Source organism: Gobio gobio (genome assembly GCF_949357685.1).
Source record: "Gobio gobio genome assembly, chromosome: 23".
NCBI lineage: Eukaryota > Metazoa > Chordata > Actinopteri > Cypriniformes > Gobionidae > Gobio > Gobio gobio.
Window position 1 is genome coordinate 3,336,661 of NC_137119.1, and position 27,187 is coordinate 3,363,847.

The 27,187-nt window shown below is 41.9% G+C and overlaps 1 protein-coding gene across 1 annotated transcript; it reads left to right on the forward strand.

Annotated features, from left to right (window-relative positions):
• Positions 1–288: 288 nt before the first annotated feature.
• Positions 289–27,101, forward strand: med1l (mediator complex subunit 1-like; the record flags this gene model as incomplete). Its single annotated transcript, XM_079805908.1, has 16 exons — positions 289–378; positions 3,870–3,945; positions 4,041–4,095; positions 7,688–7,820; positions 7,897–7,925; positions 8,008–8,079; positions 8,148–8,222; positions 8,309–8,385; positions 8,934–8,999; positions 11,152–11,263; positions 18,158–18,282; positions 18,363–18,478; positions 19,505–19,697; positions 20,907–21,008; positions 24,275–24,377; positions 26,741–27,101. The coding sequence occupies 16 exons, from the start codon at positions 289–291 to the stop codon at positions 27,099–27,101; spliced, it is 1,785 nt and encodes a 594-aa protein (XP_079662034.1).
• Positions 27,102–27,187: the final 86 nt, after the last annotated feature.

Here is a 27,187-nt window from a genome sequence, read left to right on the forward strand (position 1 = left end):
TCTTGGCCAAAATGGCGTCCAAGAGCGAACGTGGTAAAGTAAAAACTCATATTTGTTTGGACAAAACCATCTTAAACTAGCATACATGGCCTTGCTAGCTGCTCTAAACTATTTAGCTAGACTGGTATTCTGCTGACAAGTGTCCAAACCCCCTACAAACAAGCTGAAAGACCAAAAAAATAGCTGTTTGTTTGTCTTTCATTATGAAGAAGGCTATGTTATTTTCAGAACAAACAAAAGCACACAGTTGTTCACTGCTGGTCTGTCGCCTTCATAGGTCCTGCAAGTATGAAGACCAGAACTTTAATGTCTGATTTGAAGTCCAAATATGCTGATAAATCTTGGAACGAGACCCTTCAGCTGGTCCGAAGATGCATGGTAAGAAAACTGAGAAAAACTACATCCAAAAATTACAATTCTGTAAGTTATTCACTCTCTCTATGGAAGCTTGTTCCCGTAAACAAACAATACAAAAGGTAATTGCAACTTTTTCCTCACAATTCAGAATTGCTATTATATAAACTCGCAACTGCAAGTTATAAATTCAGAATTCTGACTTTTTTTTTCTCTCAATTCTGACTTTTACTCGCAATTTCGAGTTTATATCTCACGGTTCTGATGATTTTTCCCGCAATTGCAAGTTATAAAGTCAGAACTGTGATGTATAAACTCACAATTCTGACTTTTCTCGCAATTTTCAGAGTTTATATCTCGCAATTCTGACTTCTCACAATTGTGAGATATAAACTTGAAATTGCAAAGGGGGAAAAAGTGAGAATTGTGAGAGTCACAGTTACTTTTTTTAGTTTTTATTCTGTGGTGGAAACAAGCTTCTATACATTTTAGACTCATATGTATGTCTCTTTCTGTGGGGCACAAAAGGAGATATTTAGCTGATGTCAGAGCTGCTCTTTTCCATTAATAGTTCTCAGTCATGTGACTGACCTGGAGGCCAGGAGCCTGTACCATGATGCTAGTTTAACAAACTCCGGGTTACCGGATTAGTTTCGAGTTGACCAAACCAATATATTCAGGCTTTGTTGGTCCAATGATGCCGATCACCAGCTTTCTCTGTCAGCTCAGGCTTTGATCCGGAGTTGAACTGTGACATCAGTTGTGAACAGCCAATCACACGCTGTGGATCAACTGAGATTCACTTCTCTCTTCTGCAGAATATTACATGATTGAAAAATATTAAGAATTTAAACAAAATTACACTACAAGAAGAGACGAGCTGTCCATGAAAGAGTACAACTTAAAGAAAATATTCACTACGTCAATGCAAGTAAAAGTAATGAAGTTAGTTTGGTTGATATATAGAGAGAATTGAACATTTAAGCTCACGTGTAGTCATTTTTATAACTGTATTTATTGATTTTAAAGCTTTATTAATGATTGATTAACTCAAATGATACATGTGTAATTGATTAAGGGTATAATAATTACATAAATTATATCTAAATCATTCAAAATTATTATTATCAATAAGCATTGCTAAAAGCCAGACGCTTATATAGTGATCTTTAACTTGGAGTAGAAACAGGGGGAGTGGCTTTAGTGCATTAGAGGCGTGTCACAGCTCTAATCTCACAGCTGATTGGTCCAATTTCAGTTTGCGATCTCTAATCCAGAACATAACCTGCCCTGGAGCAGGCTAGCCGTGGAGCATAAGTTACTATGGAGATGAACACAGCTAAAAGCCAAACCACTTTAATGGTACCTAAAACCCAGGATTAGCACAAACTATCTGGCTAGCCAGCTAAACCGGCTTCATGGTATAGGCCCCAGGAGGGCAAAACATTCATAGACCTGCAGCATGGGTTATAACCATGTATAAAACAAAGGATGCATTGTCTGTGACCTCACCCGTTGGTTTCTGAAGAGCATTTTTGAAGCCAAAAGTGGGCGGAGCCGGTCGTCACCATCTTGGCTGCGCTCACACCCAGATAACCAAAAATGGGCAAAGAGGCGGGATGTGGGCGGAGCTGAAACCAGCAGTGGCAATCCACCTGTAACTCAACTGGCCACGCCCTTAATTATGCAGGATTTTAAGGCTTAATATAATTTAAACGGATGAGTTATAAAAAAAAATCACCCCCCTCACAGTTGTTTAGCCATATAGACCAAAACCACAATTTGTGCCAGACTGTAAACGTGTTCTTCTGCTGTAAAGTTGGGCATTTTAACATGTGGGAGATGCAGATTTGACTTCCTTTTGTAGCTCTAGTGGCCAGTCGATGAATTGCAGTTTAAGTCACTTCCGTGTTTGCAGGGGCGGGTCTAGACCATTTTCGTGGGGGGGGGCAGGATGGGGCATATTTAAATACATGTAAACTGTGAACCATACAAAATACTAATTTAAATAAATATAAATAGCCCTACACTGGAGGTAATAATACTGTATATTATTGATAACAAAACTATTATTCTGCATGAAAAGATTCAAAATGAGTAACTTGAAATGTGATATGAAATAAACAACTCAAAAGTAGTAGAAGCACATGGCCTGTAGTAAATGCAATGTAAGCAAGATTTATTTTATCATAGTTGTAAACAAGACTTTAATTTAATCTTGAGAAGCTGTAGAAGTGTTTATTCATATTTATATTACATTATAAGTATATTATTTAGTGTTCCCCATTAAATAATATAATATAATATATAGACATTGGTCCCTCTAGGGGGGTCCCAGGGCGTGTTCCCCGAAATAAAATTGTTCATTTTTAAATTTAAATGCATAATTCTGGTGCATTTTGAGAGCAAAATTAAGTGACTATAGATCCATGAAGAAATTTGTATTTTGTATGCCTGTAAAACATATTATGTACATATTTACTAAGGGTGTAACTGTTCGAATTACTCATGGTTCAGTTTGTATGTGCTATATTCAGGGAAAAATTATGAAATAAGAGCAAATCTAACTACGCAACAGCACAAATAAATACAATAGAGCAAAGATAAATAAACAGTGCTCTTCAGGTTTTTCTGGTAGGTCTAACATTAGTTTTCAGGTACAGAAATTGAATATCAGTAATCAAATGTAAAATAACATTGCATATTTGACTGTATAAATGAAAGATTGTTCCTTATTAAAGTTACAAAAGCTATTCAATCTAGAGCAGCGAGTGATTTCCTTATCTTGTGTTGTTTGATTAACATTAAAAAAACACAGACAGCAGGAATATTATGTTTGCCATTTTTTGTGTGTATTAAATTGTAAAATATTAGTTTTGGTTAAGAAAAACGCAAGTACTATTAGTAAAGAATTAATACTGACAAGTCCAAAAACATATTACATTCCGACTGGCCCTGCCCCTGAGTGTTGGATTCAAGATATAGATAAATGGCCATCCAGCAGCTTGGACATTCTTCAAAACATCTCTTTTTGTGTCCCACAAAAGAAAGAAAATCGAGTGTGGGTGAATTAAATTGTTTATATTACTTAAATTCATATCAAAAGCATCATATGTGCATGTTAAAGCAGGATGATGTCACATGGAAGAGGTCGAGGTTGGGTCATTTATTGGTCATTAGCCAAATCGAGTCCTTTTGGCTCCCACAGACATCACCCTCAGACGTTTGCCATTATGTGTGCGCAAAACCTTCCAAATCTATTCCAGATGTGGAGCTTAAGACTATTGTGGATTGCCAAAATAACATGCAAACAGCAGGTCCCTCTCCAGATCAGAACGATGATTAAATCTGAGCTTTCTCTGAGCAGCTGTGAGGTGCATGATGGTATTTGTTGGTTGGAAAGTCACAGCATGCTACACTTGGGGTTGTATATTTGTCTGCAAAGATCATTCCTTGGAGCTTTTCGACATTTCTCAGTTATGAAACGAGCAGGTGTGAGAGATTTTTCATTGTAGGAAAAAACAAAAGGAGACGGGAGAGTTAGTGAGCCAATCACAAGATGTCTTGAGAAGATCAACGAGGCGCTCAATGGTGAGGATGTCCTTGGGTTAAACTAATATATTTCTGTGAATAACAAAAATGTCTTTTTCTATTTTCTCATATCGGCCATTTTGTTTTGTCTGCAGTGTCCTCCATGACTACCATGGTGTCCAGACTAGAGATGATTGCCAAGCAAAGAGGGTTTGAACTTTTCCAACATGGACATTTTGCACTCAGATTACATTTATGCATTAATATCAGATCATTTGTTGCAAAATTTCAGTATTTGTGTACAACAAATGGCAGAAGGAGGGATTATTTGGGAAAAAAACTGTTTGAATACAGTCATTTTCACAATGCTATTACAATACTATTTTATTTTTGTATATATGTTTGAAAACACATTTTACTCAAATCAAAAGTCATATCCTAAAAAAGTTGTTCTATTTTTGAGGTTGATATCTCAGAAAATGAACTTTCGGTAAGATTTTGTTTGGGTGCAGTACCAAACGCTTCCACTAGATGAAATTCGACTCCCATTAATTTTGCTAATTTTTGACTGGGAACAATACAAGTGATTATTTTTATCAGGGCCATTTAACCTTTTTGAATCTTGTCTGCCTAGTGATAAAATCAAATATTCACATGTTTATAATTTTGGATTTGATTTCTGAATCCTTTCCGAGTCCAATGATACCAAACATGCTATATTTCGCGCTTATGGTTAGTGCAACGTTGTGATTTTAGCGATTAAACAACTTTTGGGAATGTCTTTGAAACCGTTAGTCCGATCGAGAAGAAACCACCGTAGAACAATCTGAATCATAGGTCGTTGACTATATAGCAATGAACAAATGTCAATATTAATAGTAAGTGGCAAAAAATGCAATCAAACTTAGGTTTGGGTCTTTTTTTTTGTATATGCTCATAAATACAAATGTCTATAACTCCTAAACTAAATGTTATATTTTAACCAAATTTCACACGTGTATGCAATCTGAGGACACCCAAATAAGGTGGCGAGACTGTGCCACTTGGTGGCGCTATAATTAAACAAAACATGAAATTAGCTTTAACTACAGTACCGTCGATCTGATTGACTTCAAAATTGACATGCAGTGTATTTCTCAATTGCTATCATGGACTAGTATGACATTGGTGTAGCTTAACCAGAGGTGGACAGTAACTAAGTACATTTACTTGAGTACTTTAATTAAGTACACTTTACTTTTATCTGTACTTTACTTGAGTATTATTTTTTCGGGAAACTTTGACTTTAACTTCATTACATTTGAAACACAAATTTCAAAAATGTAAACGTCTGGGAGAAAGAGAAGAGTAAACAGTGGGAGAACATCGGATGTGTATCAGTGTATTGGATCCGTGCATTTGGCTTTAAAGTGACAGCAGTTTTGTAAAGAGCTTTGTAACTTTTATATACAAGTATTTTAATTAGTTTAAGGTAGTCGTATGCTAGCATGTCGGATGGAGCATCACTGACTGGCTTAAACCACCATGGTGGCATAATGTGTATTTATACAATGCAACAATAATAAAATAATGCATTGACATAAAAAATGAAATTTACTTTTGATACTTAAGTACTTTTAAAAACAAATACTTCTGTACTTTTACTTAAGTAAAAACCTGTTTTTAGAACTTTCACTTGTAACGGAGTAATATTTGACTAGTAGTACTTTTACTTCAACTCAAGTACTAGAGTTGTATACTTTGTCCACGTCTGAGCTTAACAAACATAGCCGTCATTTTAAAAACACAATGACAAAAAAGCTCAAGCTGTAACTGCAGTGGTTTTGCGTATTGCTATATTTTAAAAACGCTTCGGCATATCGTTACTAAACTCTGTATGTGTTTCTGGCATCATGCCGAGAAGGAAGTGTTGTCAAAAGTACCGACCGCAATAACAAGTCGGTACTGAAATTTGAGCCGAATCGTAAACACCTCTGACTGGCTAACGTGCTCATCAAACATGTCTGTGATTGGCTACCAGTCCGCTGATAGATGCTTGCGTTCAAACTAGGGCTGCAGCTATTGATTCTTTTTGTAATCGATTAATCTAACACTTAATCAATCGATTAATCGGATAATTTTTTTGTGGGTTTTTAAACAACCAAAACAAATAATGCATAACGAAAATGAATAGGAAAAGCAATTTAATTTATTAATATGCACAACAGGTTTCATGCTGTAATCTAGCCCTGACATTAAAGTAAATATCTGTTTTATGTAGATTTCTACACCTGCAGCATTTACCATTAGACTACTAACAAATAATATATAATTTCTGGGCTGAGCCTTTTTGCTATGGGAACCTAGCAACCTGTGTGTGTGTGTGTGTGTGTGTGTGTGTGTGTGTGTGTGTGTGTGTGTGTGTGTGTGTGTGTGTGTGTGTGTGTGTGTGTGTGTGTGTGTGTGTGTGTGTGTGTGTGTGTGTGTGTGTGTGTGTGTGTGTGTGTGTGTGTGTGTGTGTGTGTGTGTGTGTGTGTGTGTGTGTGTGTGTGTGTGTGTGTGTGTGTGTGTGTGTGTGTGTGTGTGTGTGTGTGTGTGTGTGTGTGTGTGTGTGTGTGTGTGTGTGTGTGTGTGTGTGTGTGTGTGTGTGTACGCATGCCGTGTTTGAGGAAGAGTGACGCCCCAGTCAGACCAGTTGCTTCATTGCAGTTTGGTACGACAGAAATACATACATTAATTTTCAGTAGAACGCTGCATTTGGCTTGCATCACTTGCATTGCGGTGCATTTTAAGTGAAGCATCAGTTCAAAAAATCGCGTCACATCACGTCCCAGTGTATACAATGAATGCTGAAATTATTGTTGCGTGGCTACATAAAAGTTTAAGCATATGTGATGCATTGCCGCGATTGGTCTGACTGGCGCGTGAGAGAGACGAGCGCGCATGTGTGTGTGAAGGGGTTCTTTTTTTTAAGGCAATACACTCTTGCGTGAATACGTTTACTACTTAAAAACATCAAAGCTAAACACCATATCTAGTCAAACAGCGTCACGACATCGCTACAAATATAGTATGAGATTAAAATCAGCGAACATCAATGTATAGGCTACGTTACCATTGAAGTCCTACCGCTGTGAAATGCCAGGTATACTTTGCAACAGACACATTGCACATTGTTCCCTTCTTTTTTAAGAATGTAATAATCCCAAACTTTAGACATTCTCTTCCGTTTATGGACATCTTTACTCTCCGCCATCGCGCCAACTAAATTCAAAATGTATCACGCGCTATGGTGTGCTTTCTGAACATTGAACAGCGGTCTGTGTGAATCAGATCTCTGCGTGTATAGTGCGCGTCATAGGTATTTAACGAGGCTTCGAGGCAGAATTTTTGCCTTTTTGTAATCGAGTAACTCGATGAATCGTTTCAGCCCTAGTTCAAACGCTCCCGTGTGTATCTGTGTAAGCACCATTGATGTATATTTACATGTTTTTGAAGCGCTGATCATTGTAGCCAATCACAGACATATTTGAGTTATCTCATTACAACTCAATGTATTTATTGGTTTTCAACCTTTTAGCTTGAAATAGCTTCCAAATGTCTTTATTTACTCATTGTTGCAGTTGGTCTGCTGCTAGCTTATATTTATTTCTTTTGTGTTCACACAGAAAGTGGCCAAACCCTAGTTTCGTACCATTCCGATGAAGTAAAATTCTAGACAAAACATAAATTTTTCAGTCACTAATGACCGAAGAGCACCAGAGCACTCATTTTGCGGCTGGCTCTTGACGTTTGAAGCTGACAGACTCCTTGTGTTTTGTAGATTGGGGTCACATTTGAGCCCCACAGAGACGGTGTGCTATCTGACGGCAGACCTGTTTTACATCGAGGTGGTGCTGTTGCCGGGCGGACGGGTGGAAGATGTGAGGGCGGCCCATCATGGTGAACCTCCCGTGGTGAGACAAAGTGCTTCTAAAAGTGTGGGAAAGATTGCATGAGCTGCTTTAATGTGTTTTTGTATGTGTTCTTTAGTCCAGCCCATCACTCCTTCAGCTATTAAGGTAATCAAAATGTTCATTTCAAGAGAAACATGTATCCTTTTTAGAGTTTGAGTAAAAAAAAAAAGTTATCGTCTTCCCACAGGATGAAGAAATTTCACGAGTTCTCTCTAAAGTTGGATGACCTTGTCTCCTTTTACAACATCCAAGGAGACAGGTATTGCCTTCTGGTTTAACAATTTACACTATTCGTATATTTCTCTAATTATGAGTGTGCTCTGGCAGTGATGTCAAGGTTAAAATCTTCTCCGCTCTCCGGCACCTGGAAACTGATCTCTTCAAAATATCCCATTTACCAAGGTGTGTGAAACTAGCACTAACACTACAAGTTTCACGAGGAGAGTATGATCATATAAAGTGATGAACAATGCCTCTTATACTTGTAGATCTTTGAGAGAAAGCGACCTTCACGTTGACCTCATTATGAACGGCAGGATTGGGAATGTCCAGCCAGGCAGAGACGGTACGCAAGGGAAAAAAATGTTTTATGAGAAATATTAGGGGTGTAACAATATATCGCAATAAAAAAAAATCAACAATATGTATCGTGTGAGGGGGACAAAAAATTCAAGTTTTATTGTCAGTACTACATAAATACAATCTTGAATATAATATATAAATAATGTCATGTATAGAAAATTATAATATAGAATAATAATTATAAAATATTGTATTGAGGGAATATTTGTGGGTCCTGATAATGCCAAATGTCTTTTGTTACCAGTAAAAAGTGGTCTTCATTATTTTAAATATATCTAGCCAGTGACAGAGTTCAAACATATTCATCTAAAATAGTAAAAATAGTATTCTGTATTTTCAGCTTCAGAATCATGAATATTTTTATTCTGAGATCACAATTTTTTTTGCTTACCTTTTACCATGCGTCTTTAAATATCGCAATAATATCTTATTGTGAGTTCAGTATCGTGATATGTATCGAATTGTGACATGAGGGTATCATTACACCCCTAAGAAATATTAAAGCGTTCTTTCATGCCGCCTTCCTCACAGGAGCTCCGATGACCATCGAGTACTACATAAGTCCATTAGATGTCCTCATGGGGTTGTCGGACACAGGTATTAAGCCATGTAACTTCTAATGCAGTGTTTAAATACTGTTATAGTTTATATAAATACCAAGTAGCATCAGTATTAAAGGGTGGGTGAAATGCTGTTTCATGCATACTGAGTTTTTTATACTGTTAAAGGAACACTCCACTTTTTTTGAAAATAGGCTCATTTTACAAGTCCCCTAGAGTTAAATAGTTGAGTTTTACCGTTTTTGAATCCATTCAGCCGATCTTTGTATCTGGCGGTAGCACTTTTAGCATAGCTTAGCCTACATCATTGATTCTGATCAGTCCATTATCATCTCATTCAAAAAATGACCAAAGACACTTTCAATATTTTTCCTATTTAAAACTTGACTCTTCTACAGTTACATCGTGTGCTAAGACCAACTGAAAATGAAAAGTTGTGATTTTCTACACCTATATGGCTAGGAACTACTTTCTCATTCCTGCGTAATAGTCGCGGATCTTCGCGGCCGTACCATGGCAATGATATTGGTTAAAATCCAGTTTGTAAGAGATCATTCAGTGTAACAGGATCAAGAAGCCATTCTGAAATCATATAATAAACAGATCTGTGACATCATCAAAAGACCCCCTGAAAACCATGTGGTGCGGCAGAAAAGTGAATTATTTGCTCTTAAATATTTGATAATTCCACCTTTTCATGGTGTGGTATCCTCAGTTACAAAACCACACGTCATTCAGTGAAATGCCAAAAAAACATTTATATTGTTAGAATTTTTTAAAAATAAGTAGATGTTGTGAATAATTGTGATTAACTTTACTGGTCAAGCTCACTTTTTGATATAGATGGCCTGCAATATAAGCTGAAGTAGAAGTTTCGTCATTCAGGGTAATGCTTTTTTCATTCAGTGTAACAGATATATTTATGTAAAAAATTAAACAATATACTTATTCTAACCTGTAATCATTCAAATATATAAAATAATGTGATCATACAAAATTGTATTCTATTTTAAATTATTTTCACTTCCTTACAAAATCTTCTTGCTGGCACATAGGTAAACCTAGTGGTTTGAAGGATAGTGGCAAAGTATAAAGATTTAAAAATTACAATTAATTAGTATTTGTGGGCTGGACTTTGATACTTAAATAGAGTCTTTTAATATGCCATCAAATGATTCCTGTTTTAAAAATGCCTAATAAGATTTTCTGATACGTAAATATTGTTACACTGAATTACATTTTAGTGGGTGTCTTCTGTAAATCATGGTAAAAAATGTGTGATAGTCATTATTTTTTGCTAAGAAAATAAAAAATTAAACAGGACACATTCTAATGTACAGGAAAAAACTAATTTTAAAGCTGTATTACACATTTATTTTTTTGATGCTTGAAAACCCCTGTTTCGTCTTTGACCTATGTATAAAAAAAAAAAAGATTTCTGACCATAGTAGTTTTTGTATGAAGGGACTGGTATAAGGGCCTGTGAGGCGTACTGGTCTCATATTGGATGATGGATGAAGTGTAGATGAAGTGCCATTTTGAATTTGAAAATGAAATGTAATAGCATGACTATTTATATAGTGCTGGAAAGTCAGAGCGTTTGAGCGTGTAAGTGCAATGCAATGATGGGAATGAACATTAAATCACATATAATAGTCCATAAACCAAATTATGTCTTCATAAACCATGAGTAAACACACACAAATGTTGTAAAACTTATGCATGACAAGCCGCTAAGCAAGTATATAAGTTCCAGTTCCAGTAGTGACGTCCTGCTGTAGTCGTTTCTGCTGCTTCTCCTGTTCAATTTCAGCCTCTAGATCTGATTCTGGATCATTTGTGTGTGGCTGAATCTGATTGATCTCAATGGTTTATTTAGGATAACGTTTTTTTTTCCACTTTTAAGGATGTCACAGCTTTCAGACGCTCATCATTCTTTAGCTCCGCCCACACGATACGCCTCCAGGCGCTCTGTTTCTTTCTCGGTACAGCGTATCTTTCTTTTATAAATATAATAAAACTAAAGACTTTTCAGAGATATGAAGGATGCAATACTACTCTATAGGCACTCAAGATTGACATGAGATTGACTGAGTGTTTCACCCCCCCTTTAATGTAATGTTTAGATGCAGGTGTCCATGCTACTCTTATGACACCAGTGTGGAAGGCTTGTGTTGAACTCAATATAGGTGTGGTTGGTGTTGGCCGGGTTGCACTGGTAATGGTGGGAAGCAGTGACACCTCACACAGGCTGCAGATGGAGTCGCTCATCTCTTCTCCACCCCAGGTCGACTCTTTCGGGTGAGTAGTGGAGTGTTTCTCACAAATCATAAATGAGACTATGGGAGTGAAATAATGACAAATGTATGTTGTCGTAAACGCAGCTTTTGGCATATGAATAACACTGATGATCTCCTGTTAGTGGGTGGGATATATTAGGCAGCAAGTGAACATTTTGTCCTCAGAGTTGATGTGTTAGAAGCAGGAAAAATGGGCAAGCGTAAGGATTAGAGCGAGTTTGACAAGGGCCAGATTGTGACAGCTAGAGGACTGGGTCAGAACATCTCCAAAACTGCAGCTCTTGTGGGGTGTTTCCGGTCTGCAGTGGCCAGTCTCTATCAAAAGTGCTCCAAGGAAGGACCAGTGGAGAACCGGCCACAGGGTCATGGAGGACCAGTGGAGAACCGGCCACAGGGTCATGAAGGACCAGTGGAGAACTGGCCACAGGGTCATGGAGGACCAGTGGAGAACCGGCCACAGGGTCATGAAGGACCAGTGGAGAACCGGCCACAGGGTCATGAAGGACCAGTGGAGAACCGGCCACAGGGTCATGGAGGACCAGTGGAGAACCGGCCACAGGGTCATGGAGGACCAGTGGAGAACCGGCCACAGGGTCATGAAGGACCAGTGGAGAACCGGCCACAGGGTCATGGAGGACCAGTGGAGAACCAGCCACAGGGTCATGGAGGACCAGTGGAGAACCGGCCACAGGGTCATGGAGGACCAGTGGAGAACCGGCCACAGGGTCATGGAGGACCAGTGGAGAACCGGCCACAGGGTCATGAAGGACCAGTGGAGAACCGGCCACAGGGTCATGAAGGACCAGTGGAGAACCGGCCACAGGGTCATGAAGGACCAGTGGAGAACCGGCCACAGGGTCATGAAGGACCAGTGGAGAACCGGCCACAGGGTCATGAAGGACCAGTGGAGAACCGGCCACAGGGTCATGGAGGACCAGTGGAGAACCGGCCACAGGGTCATGGAGGACCAGTGGAGAACCGGCCACAGGGTCATGAAGGACCAGTGGAGAACCGGCCACAGGGTCATGAAGGACCAGTGGAGAACCGGCCACAGGGTCATGAAGGACCAGTGGAGAACCGGCCACAGGGTCATGGAGGACCAGTGGAGAACCGGCCACAGGGTCATGGAGGACCAGTGGAGAACCGGCCACAGGGTCATGGAGGACCAGTGGAGAACCGGCCACAGGGTCATGGAGGACCAGTGGAGAACCGGCCACAGGGTCATGGAGGACCAGTGGAGAACCGGCCACAGGGTCATGGAGGACCAGTGGAGAACCGGCCACAGGGTCATGGAGGACCAGTGGAGAACCGGCCACAGGGTCATGGAGGACCAGTGGAGAACCGGCCACAGGGTCATGGAGGACCAGTGGAGAACCGGCCACTCGGTCATGGAGGACCAGTGGAGAACCGGCCACAGGGTCATGGAGGACCAGTGGAGAACCGGCCACAGGGTCATGGAGGACCAGTGGAGAACCGGCCACTCGGTCATGGAGGACCAGTGGAGAACCGGCCACAGGGTCATGGAGGACCAGTGGAGAACCGGCCACAGGGTCATGAAGGACCAGTGGAGAACCGGCCACAGGGTCATGGAGGACCAGTGGAGAACCAGCCACAGGGTCATGGAGGACCAGTGGAGAACCGGCCACAGGGTCATGGAGGACCAGTGGAGAACCGGCCACAGGGTCATGGAGGACCAGTGGAGAACCGGCCACAGGGTCATGAAGGACCAGTGGAGAACCGGCCACAGGGTCATGAAGGACCAGTGGAGAACCGGCCACAGGGTCATGAAGGACCAGTGGAGAACCGGCCACAGGGTCATGAAGGACCAGTGGAGAACCGGCCACAGGGTCATGAAGGACCAGTGGAGAACCGGCCACAGGGTCATGGAGGACCAGTGGAGAACCGGCCACAGGGTCATGGAGGACCAGTGGAGAACCGGCCACAGGGTCATGAAGGACCAGTGGAGAACCGGCCACAGGGTCATGAAGGACCAGTGGAGAACCGGCCACAGGGTCATGAAGGACCAGTGGAGAACCGGCCACAGGGTCATGGAGGACCAGTGGAGAACCGGCCACAGGGTCATGGAGGACCAGTGGAGAACCGGCCACAGGGTCATGGAGGACCAGTGGAGAACCGGCCACAGGGTCATGGAGGACCAGTGGAGAACCGGCCACAGGGTCATGGAGGACCAGTGGAGAACCGGCCACAGGGTCATGGAGGACCAGTGGAGAACCGGCCACAGGGTCATGGAGGACCAGTGGAGAACCGGCCACAGGGTCATGGAGGACCAGTGGAGAACCGGCCACAGGGTCATGGAGGACCAGTGGAGAACCGGCCACTCGGTCATGGAGGACCAGTGGAGAACCGGCCACAGGGTCATGGAGGACCAGTGGAGAACCGGCCACAGGGTCATGGAGGACCAGTGGAGAACCGGCCACTCGGTCATGGAGGACCAGTGGAGAACCGGCCACAGGGTCATGGAGGACCAGTGGAGAACCGGCCACAGGGTCATGGAGGACCAGTGGAGAACCGGCCACAGGGTCATGAAGGACCAGTGGAGAACCGGCCACAGGGTCATGGAGGACCAGTGGAGAACCGGCCACAGGGTCATGAAGGACCAGTGGAGAACCGGCCACAGGGTCATGGAGGACCAGTGGAGAACCGGCCACAGGGTCATGGAGGACCAGTGGAGAACCGGCCACAGGGTCATGAAGGACCAGTGGAGAACCGGCCACAGGGTCATGGAGGACCAGTGGAGAACCGGCCACAGGGACCAGTGGAGAACCGGCCACAGGGTCATGGGCGGCCGAGGCTCATTGATGCCTGTGTGGTCGATCAAACAGGCGAGCTACTGGAGCTCAAACTGCTCAAGAAGTTAATGCTGGTTCTGATAGAAAGGTGTCAGAATACACAGAGCATCTCAGTTTGTTGTGTATGGGGCGGCACAGCCGCTGACCAGTGCCCTTGCTGACCCCTGACCCCTGACCCCTGACCCCGCCCAAAGCACCAACAGTGGCACGTGAGCATCAGAACTGGACCACGGAGCAATGGAAGAAGGCCTGGTCTGATGATCTCGTGGATGGCCGGGTGTGTGTGTGTGTGGCTCACCTGGGGAACACATGGCACCAGGTGCACTATGGGAAGGTGTGGCGGCGGAGGCAGTGATGCTTTGGGCAATGTTCTGCTGGGAAACCTTGAGTCCTCCATCATGTGGATGTGACTTTGACACGTCCCACCGACCTAAGCATAGAGACAGAGCGACACGCGTCATAATCCGAAGGCCACGCCCACCGGGGGGGGGAAACAATCGAACGCTCTCCATTGACTTTGCATTGCGTGAGGCTGCCTCCTTGTCATTTCGGACTTATAACAAAAAACAGAACAATGTCTAAAAGCTGATATGTGACAAAGTGTACAGCAAACAAGCTAAACAAAACCCACAACCAAAAATCCAGACGTTTTTATAAGCTATTGACCAAAAAAAACGAGCGTTTAAGGACAAAGTGGATACAGGCCATTGAGACACGTTATATTACATTGAGAAGTACACCCACTTCAGGGGAACGTGATCAGCGACAGGAAATGACATATAAACCTGACATTTGGATATTTGACTTAACAGTGACAACATATTTACTGCACACATACGCATACTGAGACACACTGAGTGTCAGGATCCCAAAATGTCCCCATTCTTCCTGCTGAAGCGTCACGTTTTACTGCCTTTATCCACTTTTGTCTCCTTAAACTCTCGTTTTTTTTGGGTCGACAGCTTATAAAAACGTATTTCTGTGTTTTTTTAGCTTGTTTGCTGTACACTGTCACATATCAGCTTTTAGACATTGTTCTGTTTTTTTGTTATAAGTCCGAAATGACAAGGATGCCGCTTCACGCAATGCAAAGTCAATGGAGAGCGTTGGATTGTTTCCCCCCCCCCCCCCAGTGTGGGCGTGGCCTAAATACACTGTGTCTCCATTGTTGAGCCCATGTCCAGCCTTTCATGGAAACGGTATTCCCTGTGGCTGTGGCTCTTTCAGCAGATAATGCGCCTCCACAAAGCACAAATGCTTCAGGAATGCTTTGAGCAGTACAACAACGAGTTTGAGTCCAAATTCCCCAGATCTCAATCCAATCGAGCATCTGTGGGATGTGCTGAACAAACAAGTCCGATCCATGGAGGCCCCACCTCACAACTTAAAGGATCTGCTGCTAACATCTTGGATCCTTTCCATAATGACCAAACGGGGGCGTTTAAATGATACCGCAAACATCAGTAAATTGACGAGCACTGGTGTTTTCCAAAACGGATTCGCATGACCAGTGTAAATAGACCCACTCTTTTAACCCTTCCCAGCTCCCTTTAACTCTAGTTTAGTTTAATGAATGGTGCTATACACTCCCCTAAAGGATTATTAGGAACACACACTAATACTGTGTTTGACCCCCTTTCACCTTCAAAACTGCCTTAATTCTACGTGGCATTGATTCAACAAGATCTGGTGACTGTGGGGGCCATTTTAGTCCAGTGAACTCATTGTCATGTTCAAGAAACCAATTTGAAATGATTGGAGCTTTGTGACGGTGCATTATCCTGCTGGAAGTAGCCATCAGAGGATGGGGACATGGTGCTCATAAAGGGATGGACATGGTCAGAAACAATGCTCAGGTAGGCCGTGGCATTTAAACCATGCCCAATTGGCACTAAGGGGCCTAAAGTGTGCCAAGAAAACATCCCCCACACCATTACACCACCACCACCAGCCTGCACAGTGGCAACAAGGCATGATGGATCCATGTTCTCATTCTGTTTACGCCAAATTCTGACTCTACCCTCTGAATGTCTCAACAGAAATCCAGACTCATCAGACCACGCAACATTTTTCCAGTCTTCAACTGTCCAATTTTGGTGAGCTGGTGCAAATTGTCGCCTCTTTTTCCTGTTTGTAGTGGAGATGAGTGGTACCCGGTGGGGTCTTCTGCTGTTGTAGCCCATCCGCCTCAAGGTTGTGCGTGTTGTGGCTTCACAAATGCTTTGCTGCAGACCTCGGTTGTAACGAGTGGTTATTTCAGTCAAAGTTGCTCTTCTATCAGCTTGAATCAGTCGGCCCATTCTCCTCTGACCTCTAGCATCAACAAGGCATTTTCTCCCACAGGACTGCCGCATACTGGATATTTTTCCCTTTTCACACCATTCTTTGTAAACCCTAGAAATGGTTGTGTGTGAAAATCCCAGTAACTGAGCAGATTGTGAAATACTCAGACCGGCCCGTCTGGAACCAACAACCATGCCACGCTCAAAATGTCTTAAATCACCTTTCTTTCCCATTCTGACATTCAGTGTGGAGTTCAGGGGCCTCGTTTATAAACGTTGCGTACGCACAAAAGAAGGCGTACGCCGCTCTCTACGCACTAATTGTTATTTATAAAAAGCAAAGTTGACGGGACAATGTGCGGTCCTTCACGCAAGCTCTGACCCAGGCGTACGCACAAAAACGGGTGAAATGAGAAATGACACCGTCGGCAGATGAAGAAACACGTGAAAGTGTGTGAAACTGTAGACCGTTGTGTAAAAGAAATGGCAAAACTGCCTCTCATAAATAACATGAATACTTCACAAAGCAAGTATTACAATTAACAGCCTACACAAACACCCGTTTGATCGATCTGCAGTGTAAAACAAACTAAATCAAACGAAAATTAGCTACAACAGAAATGCTAATTAACACATATTTGCAAAAAGAAAAGTGAAATATGTTTTGCAATAATATTGCCATGTTATGCAATTCATCCTCATAAATAATATGGTAAACAGAACGACATGATGTACAAAACTGATATTCTCGTCAATGTGTCCGTCTGGCGGAGCAGATATAGATTAGATAGACAGATAGATAGATAATTAGGGAGATATATAGATAAATAGATCGATAGATGTATTAATTGTCCGCTGGGGAAAGTTGTTTTGATAGTAAAAATTTATTCATCAGCTACGGAATCATGGTATTCATGCATATGCCTTTAGTTTTTTTTTAGTTTTGATAAAATAACGTATGACGTATGTCTCAACCATTCAGAAAGCTGCAAGAAATTACATTTGCACTGAACTAATTCCCATTTCCACGTAGATAATCGGGATAGGGATTAATAGGGATGCCGGCAGTCTCTCATCAAGAGGGCTCAGCTCCGGTGTCCCCTTTCCCCACCCGTGGCACTCTGGCGATGGAGCGCTAGATGCTTTTTTACCTCGACTTTGATGTCCGACCATTTCTTTTTTTATTTCGGCCACGGTCCGAGGTTGTGAAGCGACAGCATTTACGGTGTCTGCAACCTTTTGCACCTCAAGTGCCTTTTTGACATCAGTAATGCCCACACTGTGCCCTCCAAAACAATATTTTTCTCCTCTTTTCCACCTCGCCAACGATAATTTCTAATTCACATTGAGTGAAGTTACGTTTTTTTTTTTCCCCTCTCTGTATTTGCCATGATTTCGCAATCGATGAATATTAACTTGTGGGCGTTTCACGGACTATTTATGGGCAACTATGGGCGTGACATGAAGCCGCAAAAGCTGCGCTACATTTAGAATTGATTGTGATTTATTTATGGAAAACTGCATAGGATGTGCGTGCGCAAAGTTTTATAAATCCGAATATTTCTGTGCGTACGCACGTCCTATGTTTCATACGTACGCCACTTCTGACGCAAATCCTACGCAAAGTTTTATAAATGAGGCCCCAGGAGATTGTCTTGACCAGGACCACACCCCTAAATGCATTGAAGCAACTGCCATGTGATTGGTTGATTAGATAATAGCATTAATGAGAAATTGAACAGGTGTTCCTAATAATCCTTTAGGTGAGTGTGTTTGTGTGAATCTTTGTTTTCTGTGCTGTAGGTTTCCAGTGTTTGAGCCGCTCACTGACTCCTGCTCAGAATCACTCCCTGCCACCTTTCTTCTCAAGCTACAGCCAGCGTTACCCATGCTTATGTCCTTCATGGAGAAAATAGGCAAAATCACAGGTGCATTATACACTGAGACACTTAGATTTGTTCTTTAAAAATGAACAATATCCTGTATTTACCCTCCTATCATTACTCAGATGGCGTTATGGCTGAGAAACACCTGCAGGTGGAGCCTCTACCTCAACTTCTCATGAAGACCAACACAAAGCAGAACTCCAAGATATCCTGGACAGATGGCGTTCAGTTTGCTGTGGTATACTTTACATGAACTGTTAGCCTTTATTACACTGTGACTGTTGTTTTGTTCATTACTGGCTACTGTTGCACGCCGTTGTTTGCATTGAATTGACCTATCGGTAAGCCCCGCCCCCCTTAGTTACTGTTGCTAACTCGGACAAACAAACGGAGTTGCTTTATCTTACAATGACAGCTGTCAGTGTGAAAACCTTATCCCAAGATGTTTTTGGACACAGATTGTAGCGTATACCCCGTCTGAATGAGGGCCAAACTTAACTGATGGTTTATCAAGTTTATTGCATCGTTATTCACTCAAAATCATCGTAAGCTGAACAAACAAAGCATAAGAAGTGCGCATTAACGTCTCATTCACAAACTCTCTCTCTCCGTTGCATTACCATTAACATACACAGCAAATTACACAAAAACACTCAAACAACTAACAGTAAACAAACATATACACAGAGCTTATGCCTTTTCGAGGGTGCAGTTAATAACTGGTAAACTTTGTATCTGCAAAACAACTCCGATAAACTGCGTGCGAGCTCTTCCTTTCACTAGCCGGAGACTATAATACCCATCAAAATAGGAGATAATGTAGACCTTAAACATATCTAAAATGAAATTAATTTACATATAACCAGTTTAATATGGAGAGGCACTGAAATGTAGACCTTCGTGTTTTTGACCTACAGTGTACATGATGTGAGAACAGTTATTTCGGTTTGTATGTTAGCAGGGACTTTAATCGTAACTTAACGAGAGTTTGACAAACAGAAAATCCTCTCAGGATCCCTGGAGTCAGTGTTACAGTTCCTCAGGCACGGCATTTGAGCATTTTTGTAGCATAAACACCATCAAACCGATGAGAGCTTCGGATTTTCCAATGCATCTCTATGGCGCTGAAACCTAAAGATGTCCGAGTTCCGGTCCCAGCGCAACTGATACTCAATCTGCGTTCGAGGGGAGGGGCTTACCGATAGGTCAATTGTGCTGGTCGCTTGAAGAGTGTTTATTTTGGGATGTCTTTCACATTTCTCAGCCATTGCCTGCCTCTGAGTACCACAGTTATGTGTTCCCTGGGGCCGAATGGGGCCGCGAGTCATGGAAAGGAGCCTTAATTCACACAGTCCCCTTCTCTCACCCTGGCCACGTTCCTGCCCTGCTGGAGGTCCTTCGCCATCAGTCTGCCATCAACATCCTGCTGGCCAGCTGTTTCACTGACCACCACTTAGGTTACTAATACAACTTATTCATGCATTAGCAGGGTTGCCAACTTTTAAAGAGTTCACCCAAAAATGAAAATTCTGTCATTAATTCCTCACCCTCATGTCGTTGGACACCCGTCAGACCTCCGTTCATATTCGGACACAAATGAAGATATTTTAGTGTAAAGCTGATGCTGAGAAAGGCTTCAGATAGGCCTCTATTGGCATTCAGTACATTTACACTCACAAGACCCATAAAAGGCACTTAAAACGTCGTTACAAAGTCTCTCTCACCACAGTGACTCTACAATAATTTTACGAAGCAACGACAATAGTTTTTGTGCGCAAAAAAAAATCTAAATAATGACTTTATTCAACCTCTTCTTGTCTTCCATGTAGACCTTCACGACGCATGCGCGAGAATATGACGCAGATTCATTAACATTCACTTGTGTTAAAAATATTATGATGCAAGTTTTTAACGTTTTAAAATTTCACATTTAAAGAAATCTAGTGTTTGATCATATCTAAATATTTATTAAAATGCAAAACCTAAAAACAAGTAAGCAGTTATGATCTGCAATACTCTTTTGAGCAACTAGAATAGATGCATGTATATTTCTTAGAGCCATACAGGCACCTGGCATTACAAATGAAAATTATTATTTTTCTAGCCACATAATGACTGTAATTTGCCTTTTTGAATTGGAATTCTCTATTTTAACCTTAATTACTACACTAATTGTAATCTAAATAATTCAAATATTAGAAGAAAAATATTTTAAGCGGTCATTAATCGACAGTAATTATTGCACAAATAGTATTTAGTACCAAAAGATCTTCTCAAAATATTCAATAAATATTATTGAACTAAAATATAGAACATTTATTTGATTGAAAAATAGTTAAGGTGTATGGACCACCAATGAGTGTGAGCAATTAGTAAGGAATACCTGAGGGCTAAATACAAGAAAAACATAAACATTAATGTTCAATGTTCAAAACTGTAGTGCGCCAAAACTGTATTTATTGTTTGAATTTCGCATTAAATTTTTTTTTTTTTTTTTTTTTTTAAAAGCTTAGACTTTGTTTAATATCAAAAGCAGGTTTGGCAATTTGGCATGAGATTAAGTTGGGCAGAGTGAGACCGTGAAAGCGTAACCCTGGCATTAGATGAGCAAAACATTCTCCTATCCATTTGCTGTAATTTAAAATGTGAAGTTTTTGCCTTCTCAGATGCTGGCTTACAATATGACCTGAGATGTGAGGTCCTTCCAGAATCAGACCACTGCCTTTCTGTCACATTCAGTCTTGATGATGGCAACCACCTGGCTGTTCGTAAGGACCCTTACATTGGGCGGTTATGCATGACACACACTGGATTCCCCATACAGTATAGACTAACATTAAAGCATTAGTTCACTTCAAAATGAACATTTCCTGATGATTTCCTCACCCCATCTCATCGAAGATGTTCATGTCTTTCTTTCTCCAGTGGAAAAGAAATTAAGTTTTTTGTTGAGGAAAACATTCCAGGATTTTTCTCCACATAATGGACTTCAATGGGAACCAACGGTTGAAGGTCCAAATCACTGCAGTTTCAGAGGAAGAGCTTCAGTGGCTCTGACCAATCCCAGATGAGGAATAGAGTCTGATCTAGACAAACATCAGACACATTTACAACACAAATACACATTTATATACGTTTTTAACCTCAAATGCGTGACTTCGGTGTTCTTCTTCATGACGTATGGCGCCATCACGTCAGAAAGGTCACATGACAAAGGTGGAAGAACCGACCCAGTGCCGAAATAAGATGGAGTTTGTTCTTCTCCAACTTAAAAATAGTCAAATCGTTATGTACCTTTATTTTTGTAAAGGGCGTTTGATTCAGGCGGGTGCTTTCACACTAATGGTGCGTTCACACTGGACGCAAATAAATTGCGCTATTCGCGTGTAGTTGGACGCTTGAACATTTTGAATTTACTTCACAACAGATGCAAATTCACGTCATGGGCGGGGCTTCTGCCAGCGGCTCGTCTCGTTGTGCAATGGCTGAAATGTTCACACTTGACGTCTTTTTTTGTTAAAAATCCTACTGTTAATGTGTGAGACAACGTAGTTTTAAGACTTTTTCAGGCGATAATGTAGTTGTTTAAAGCTCAAATCTGTGGTTTGTTTATAAAGAGAGCGCCTATTTGAATATGTGAGCTGGTGTGTGTGAGCTCCAGTGGATCAGCGGCACTCAGCGCTCATTAACCCCGGTGAGAGCAGCCTTTCCTCGGCCAGTCCTCTTAACGTGGCGCGAATATCCGCCAAAGTTCAGATTTTTCAACAAGCAGAATGTCTATTCACGTCTTAGCATTGACTTAACATGTAAATCACTCGCGCGACACGCTTCATTTGTGTCTGGTGTGAACGCACCATAAGACTTTTGGTGCGCACCCGAGTTTGATTGACGCCAGAGTTCGGTTCGTTCGGATGATGTGAACGCTGTCTTCCGAACTCGGGTGCGCACCCGCGAACCGTACCAGAGTCCGCTTAAAAAGGGTGGTCTGGTGTTCAGTTCATGTGAACTCCAGTACGGTTCATTGCTGATGTGAACGCAATCGTACTAAATCGCGGAAGTGAACCGCTATTAATGACGTATGATTTGATAAAAATGTGTGTTTGTGTGTGTTTCACTCATTTTCCTGGCGAGTGTGACTGACGTTCTGCAAGCAAAGAGCTGTAGATCTCATTTCTGCTCGTCTTCAGCCTTGTTTGGAGCATTGCAGTACATTCGCGGCAGATAAACGCAAGTGCCATTACGTACTGAAGCTTTGGCAACACAACCAATGGTTCAAAAATATAAAAGTGAGGTGAGCAACGCTATGCATTTTGCCACCTTCTCGCTCGCAGTCATTACAAAGCAATGGGATAAACGGCTGATGCTTTGATGATGCACCCCGGTTCGGACCCAAATAATATAATATGAACACAGTCCAGCGGGGACAGGGGGGAGCAATCGAACTCGGGTTTGGTCCAGGCAGTCAAACCAAGTGTGAAAGCACCCTTAGTCTTTGCACGTTTGTTTTAAAGGGATAGTTCACCCAAAAATGAAAATTAGCCCATGATTTACTCACCCTCTAGTCATCCGAGGTGTGTATGAAATTCTTCTTTCAGATGAATAAAATCTGAGATATATTACAAAAGTCCAGGCTAATCCAAGCATTAGAATTTGATTCATAGTTGCTCTGTTTTTGAAGTCCATAAAAAGTGCATCTGTCCATCATATAACTGCTCCACGCGGCTCTGGGGTGTTAATAAAGGCCTTCTGAAGCGAATCGATGCGTTTGTGTAAGAAAAATATCCATATTTAAAACTTTATCAAGTAAACTTTTGGCTGATCGCCTTCCGTGGAAAAGTGTTGAATGTTGACAGTGAAACTCAAGATGCGTTCGTGATGTGACGGTCGCGTTAGTCTTTCCATCGGCAGGGGAACTTTCAACAATTTTTCCATAAATTGAACAGGGAAGGCGGTCGGTCGAAAGTTTACTTGATAAAGTTTTAAATATGGATATTTTTCTTACACAAACGCATCGATTCGCTTCAGAAGGCCTTTATTAACACCCCAGAGCCGCGTGGAGCAGTTATATGATGGATAGATGCACTTTTTATGGACTTCAAAAACAGAGCAACTATGAATCCAATTCTAAAGCTTGGATTAGCCTGGACTTGTGTAATATATCTCAGATTTTATTCGTCTGAAAGAAGAATCTCATACACACCTAGGATGACTTGAGGGTGAGTAAATTATGGGCTAATTTTCATTTTTGGGTGAACTATCCCTTTAACACTGGGTCGGTTCTTCCACCTACGTCACGGGCGTGACTCTTTCTTCAGTGGACATCGGTTCACATGAACCGCACCCCAGACCACCTTTTTAAGCGGACTCTGGTACGGAAAAAAGCGTTCACATCATCCAAACTAATCGAAATCGGGTGCACACCAAAAGTGCTAGTATGAAAGCACCCGTCTGAATCAAACGCCCTTTACAAAAATAAAGGTAAAACAACGATTTTGGACAATTTTTAAGTTGGGGGAGAACATGAGATGGAGTTTTTCGGCACTGGGTCGGTTCTTCCACCTGCGTCATGTGACCTTTCCGACATCATGGCGTTCCGACATGATGGCATACGTCATGAAGAACAACACCAAAGTCACGCTTTCGAGGTTAAAAAAAAGTATATAAATGTTGTTTTTTTTAAAGAAAATGTGTCTGATGTTTGTCTAGATCAGACTCTATTCGTCGTCTGGGATTGGTCAGAGCCACTGAAGCTCTTCCTCTGAAACTGCAGTGATTTGGACCTTCAGCCGTTGGTTCCCATTGAAGTCCATTATGAGCAGAAAAATCCTGGAATGTTTTCCTCAAAAAACATAATTTCTTTTCCACTGAAGAAAGACATGAACATCTTGGATGAGATGGGGTGAGGAAATCATCAGGAAATGTTCATTCTGAAGTGAACTAACCCTTTAAGGGAACTCATTGCGTGCTAACTGAACCCTTTAGCCTCATGTATTTTAGCACATGTGCAGTATTGAGTGTCATGTTTCCGCCCCAGTTCAGGTGACGGTGGTGGATTCTCATCAGATGAGCTGCGGACTCTTGATGCCTGATTTTGTGGATCATAATTTGGATGACTATGTATCCAGAGTCCTTGTGCGGTACGTCCAACATTTGCATCAACGCTTCACATGCTCACTAACTATGTCATTTTGCATTTGGCACAGTATGTGGATTAAAATATCCAAAAAATACTAGAACAATGTTACTTATTTGGTTGACTTGTGTACTTGCATTATCCCAAATGTTCCCAAGAATGTCTAAATCCAGAGAAATAAGCGGGACACGGATCGTGCATTGCCTATCAGTGACATCATACCCGCTTTACCCTCGACTTCCGGTTTTATTTTGTAGATACCATGGAAACACATGATGCTAATGTTACATGACATTGTTTAGTTTACAAGCAGTTATATTGACGTCTTTCCACCGTTGAAACACTGATTTAGCGATTACACCACATATGATACGTGACAGTAAGTTGTAATGTATCCTCAACATACCTTCAGATGTTCATTCATGTTTCTTTAGTAAGAGATGATCGGTCGCCTTCACAGATGATCGGGTTCATGCGCGTGTCAGTGATCAGTCACGTCACATAGAGCGTCAAAACAGCATTTATCGTTTGAATTTTGTGATAAAATGGACTGAATACTTAATATATTCGTGTGGGAATTCGGATTGAAGTGTGTTCCACACTTAAAACAAGCCGACTGTGAACTGTTAAAGATTGCACCCGGAAACCGTTCGGTAACGTTACACGCGTGCAAACTCTCCAGTTCTACGCGATTCAAGTAAATGACCCAATTGACCAAGAAAACGGCGATTGTCCCTGAAAAGTGACAAGTTTGCAGGTGTGAAATAGGCGCTATCTTTACAAATAAACCACAGATTTGAGCTTCAAACAACTACATTCTCGACTGAACAACTCTTAAAACTACATTTCGTGACACAATAACGTTAGTATTTTTCAATTTTGCGGCCGCACACAACCACTATGAAAAGCGCAAAAGGACCCGCGTCCAAATCGAGACGTTATTGTGTCACGAAATGTAGTTTTAAGAGTTTCATTCAAAGTTCAAGCGTCAAACTAGACACGAATTTGACGCTCTATTCACGTTTGGTGTGAACGCAGCATTAGTGTTAGTGTTTTGCGTATCTATGGCAACAAGACTTTTATAACGTGAATCCAGGATCGCTGTCGTGAAACACTTAAATGTTTCCCTTACCTAAGAGAACCGTTTAAGAGATTATATGGTATTTTATTATTAGGTAAGGGGAAATCGCCCCTTAAAGGGTTAGTTCACCCAAAAATGAAAATTCTGTCATTAATTGCTCACCCTCATGTGGTTCGACACCCGTCAGACCTCTGTTCATCTTCAGACACAAATGAAGATATTTTAGTGTAAATCTGATGGCTCTGAAAGGCTTCAGATAGGCCTCCATTGGCATTCAGAACATTTACACTCACAAGACCCATAAAAGGCACTAAAAACGTCGTTACAAAGTCCATCTCACCACAGTGGCTCTACAATAATTTTACAAAGTGACAATAGTTTTTGTGCGCAAAAAATCAAAATAACGACTTTATTCAACCTCTTCTTGTCTTCCGTGTGTGCCTCCACGACGCATGCGCGAGAATATGACGTAGCGCCAGCGTTCTAGAATCCATGAAATGCACACTTTAGCCCCATTTTGAGAACTACACCGAGACCTAAAGCACGATCAATGTAGAATTCAACAGCTGAGATACGCACGTCTTCCTCTGCTCGTAAACAAATCTCTTCTGGGTCATGTGTCCGAACGCCGGATCTGCTCATATTCTCACGCATGCGTCGTGGAGACACACACGGAAGTCGAGAACAAGCTGGATAAAGGTGTTATTTAGATTTTTTTTTTTGCGCACAAAAACGATTGTCGACACATCGTAAAATTATTGTAGAGCCACTGTGGTGAGATGGACTTTGTAATGACGTTTTTAGTGCCTTTTATGGGTCTTGTGAGTGTAAATGTACTGAATGCCAATGGAGGCCTATCTGAAGCCTTTCAGAGCATCAGATTTACACTAAAATATCTTCATTTGTGTCTGAAGATGAACGGAGGTCTGACGGGTGTCCAACGACATGAGGGTGAGGAATTAATGACAGAATTTTAATTTTTGGGTGAACTAACCCTTTAAGTTCATACTTGAGGGAAAAACTTAAGGTGCTTTATGCAAACGGGCACTGGCCTTTAATACCACACCTGTTGAGGGACTCAACAATTTGTGAATTTGTGTTTTGAAACCGTTCCTTTACAGCAAAATAAGATCCAGAACTCTAAACGCCCTCTTATTCGAAACATCCAGTGCTGACCTTCCATGTTTACTAAACATTTGGGCTAATTTGATTGCGTCCCCGTAAGGGAAAATGTGTTCCTGTGCTCTGGAAACTCCCTGTCCATGAATCCTCATTTTGTTTTCCAGATGCATGTCCATCCCGATCACCATGAGGGCCATACGCAGGAAAGTGTCCGGCCTGATAGCCGGTCCAGTCCCTGAGGCTGACCCAGAGCTGACCACTGCAATGGACATCATCACCTCCGCTCCGCTCTCAGACGAATCCGCTCCAGATTTCCCCGGAGCGGTCGAGCCGCCCGCCTCAGTCTCCCATGAGGCCGCTGAGGAGGAGGCCATGGCCACTTCTCCAGGATACTATGTTATGTCTGTTGCTTCCCCATTGGCTGATAATGCAAATACAGAAGCGGTTGCTGACCCTTCCCCCTGTGTGTCTCTGGGTGTCTATTCCCACTGGGTGACCGGTGGACTTCCTGCTGAGCTTCTGTAGAGGGAGGGGTTTTACTACAGCATATTCTATTTTAGACTAATCTTAAATAAAGGTGTTATTTTAAAGTCACCATGAAATCAACATCG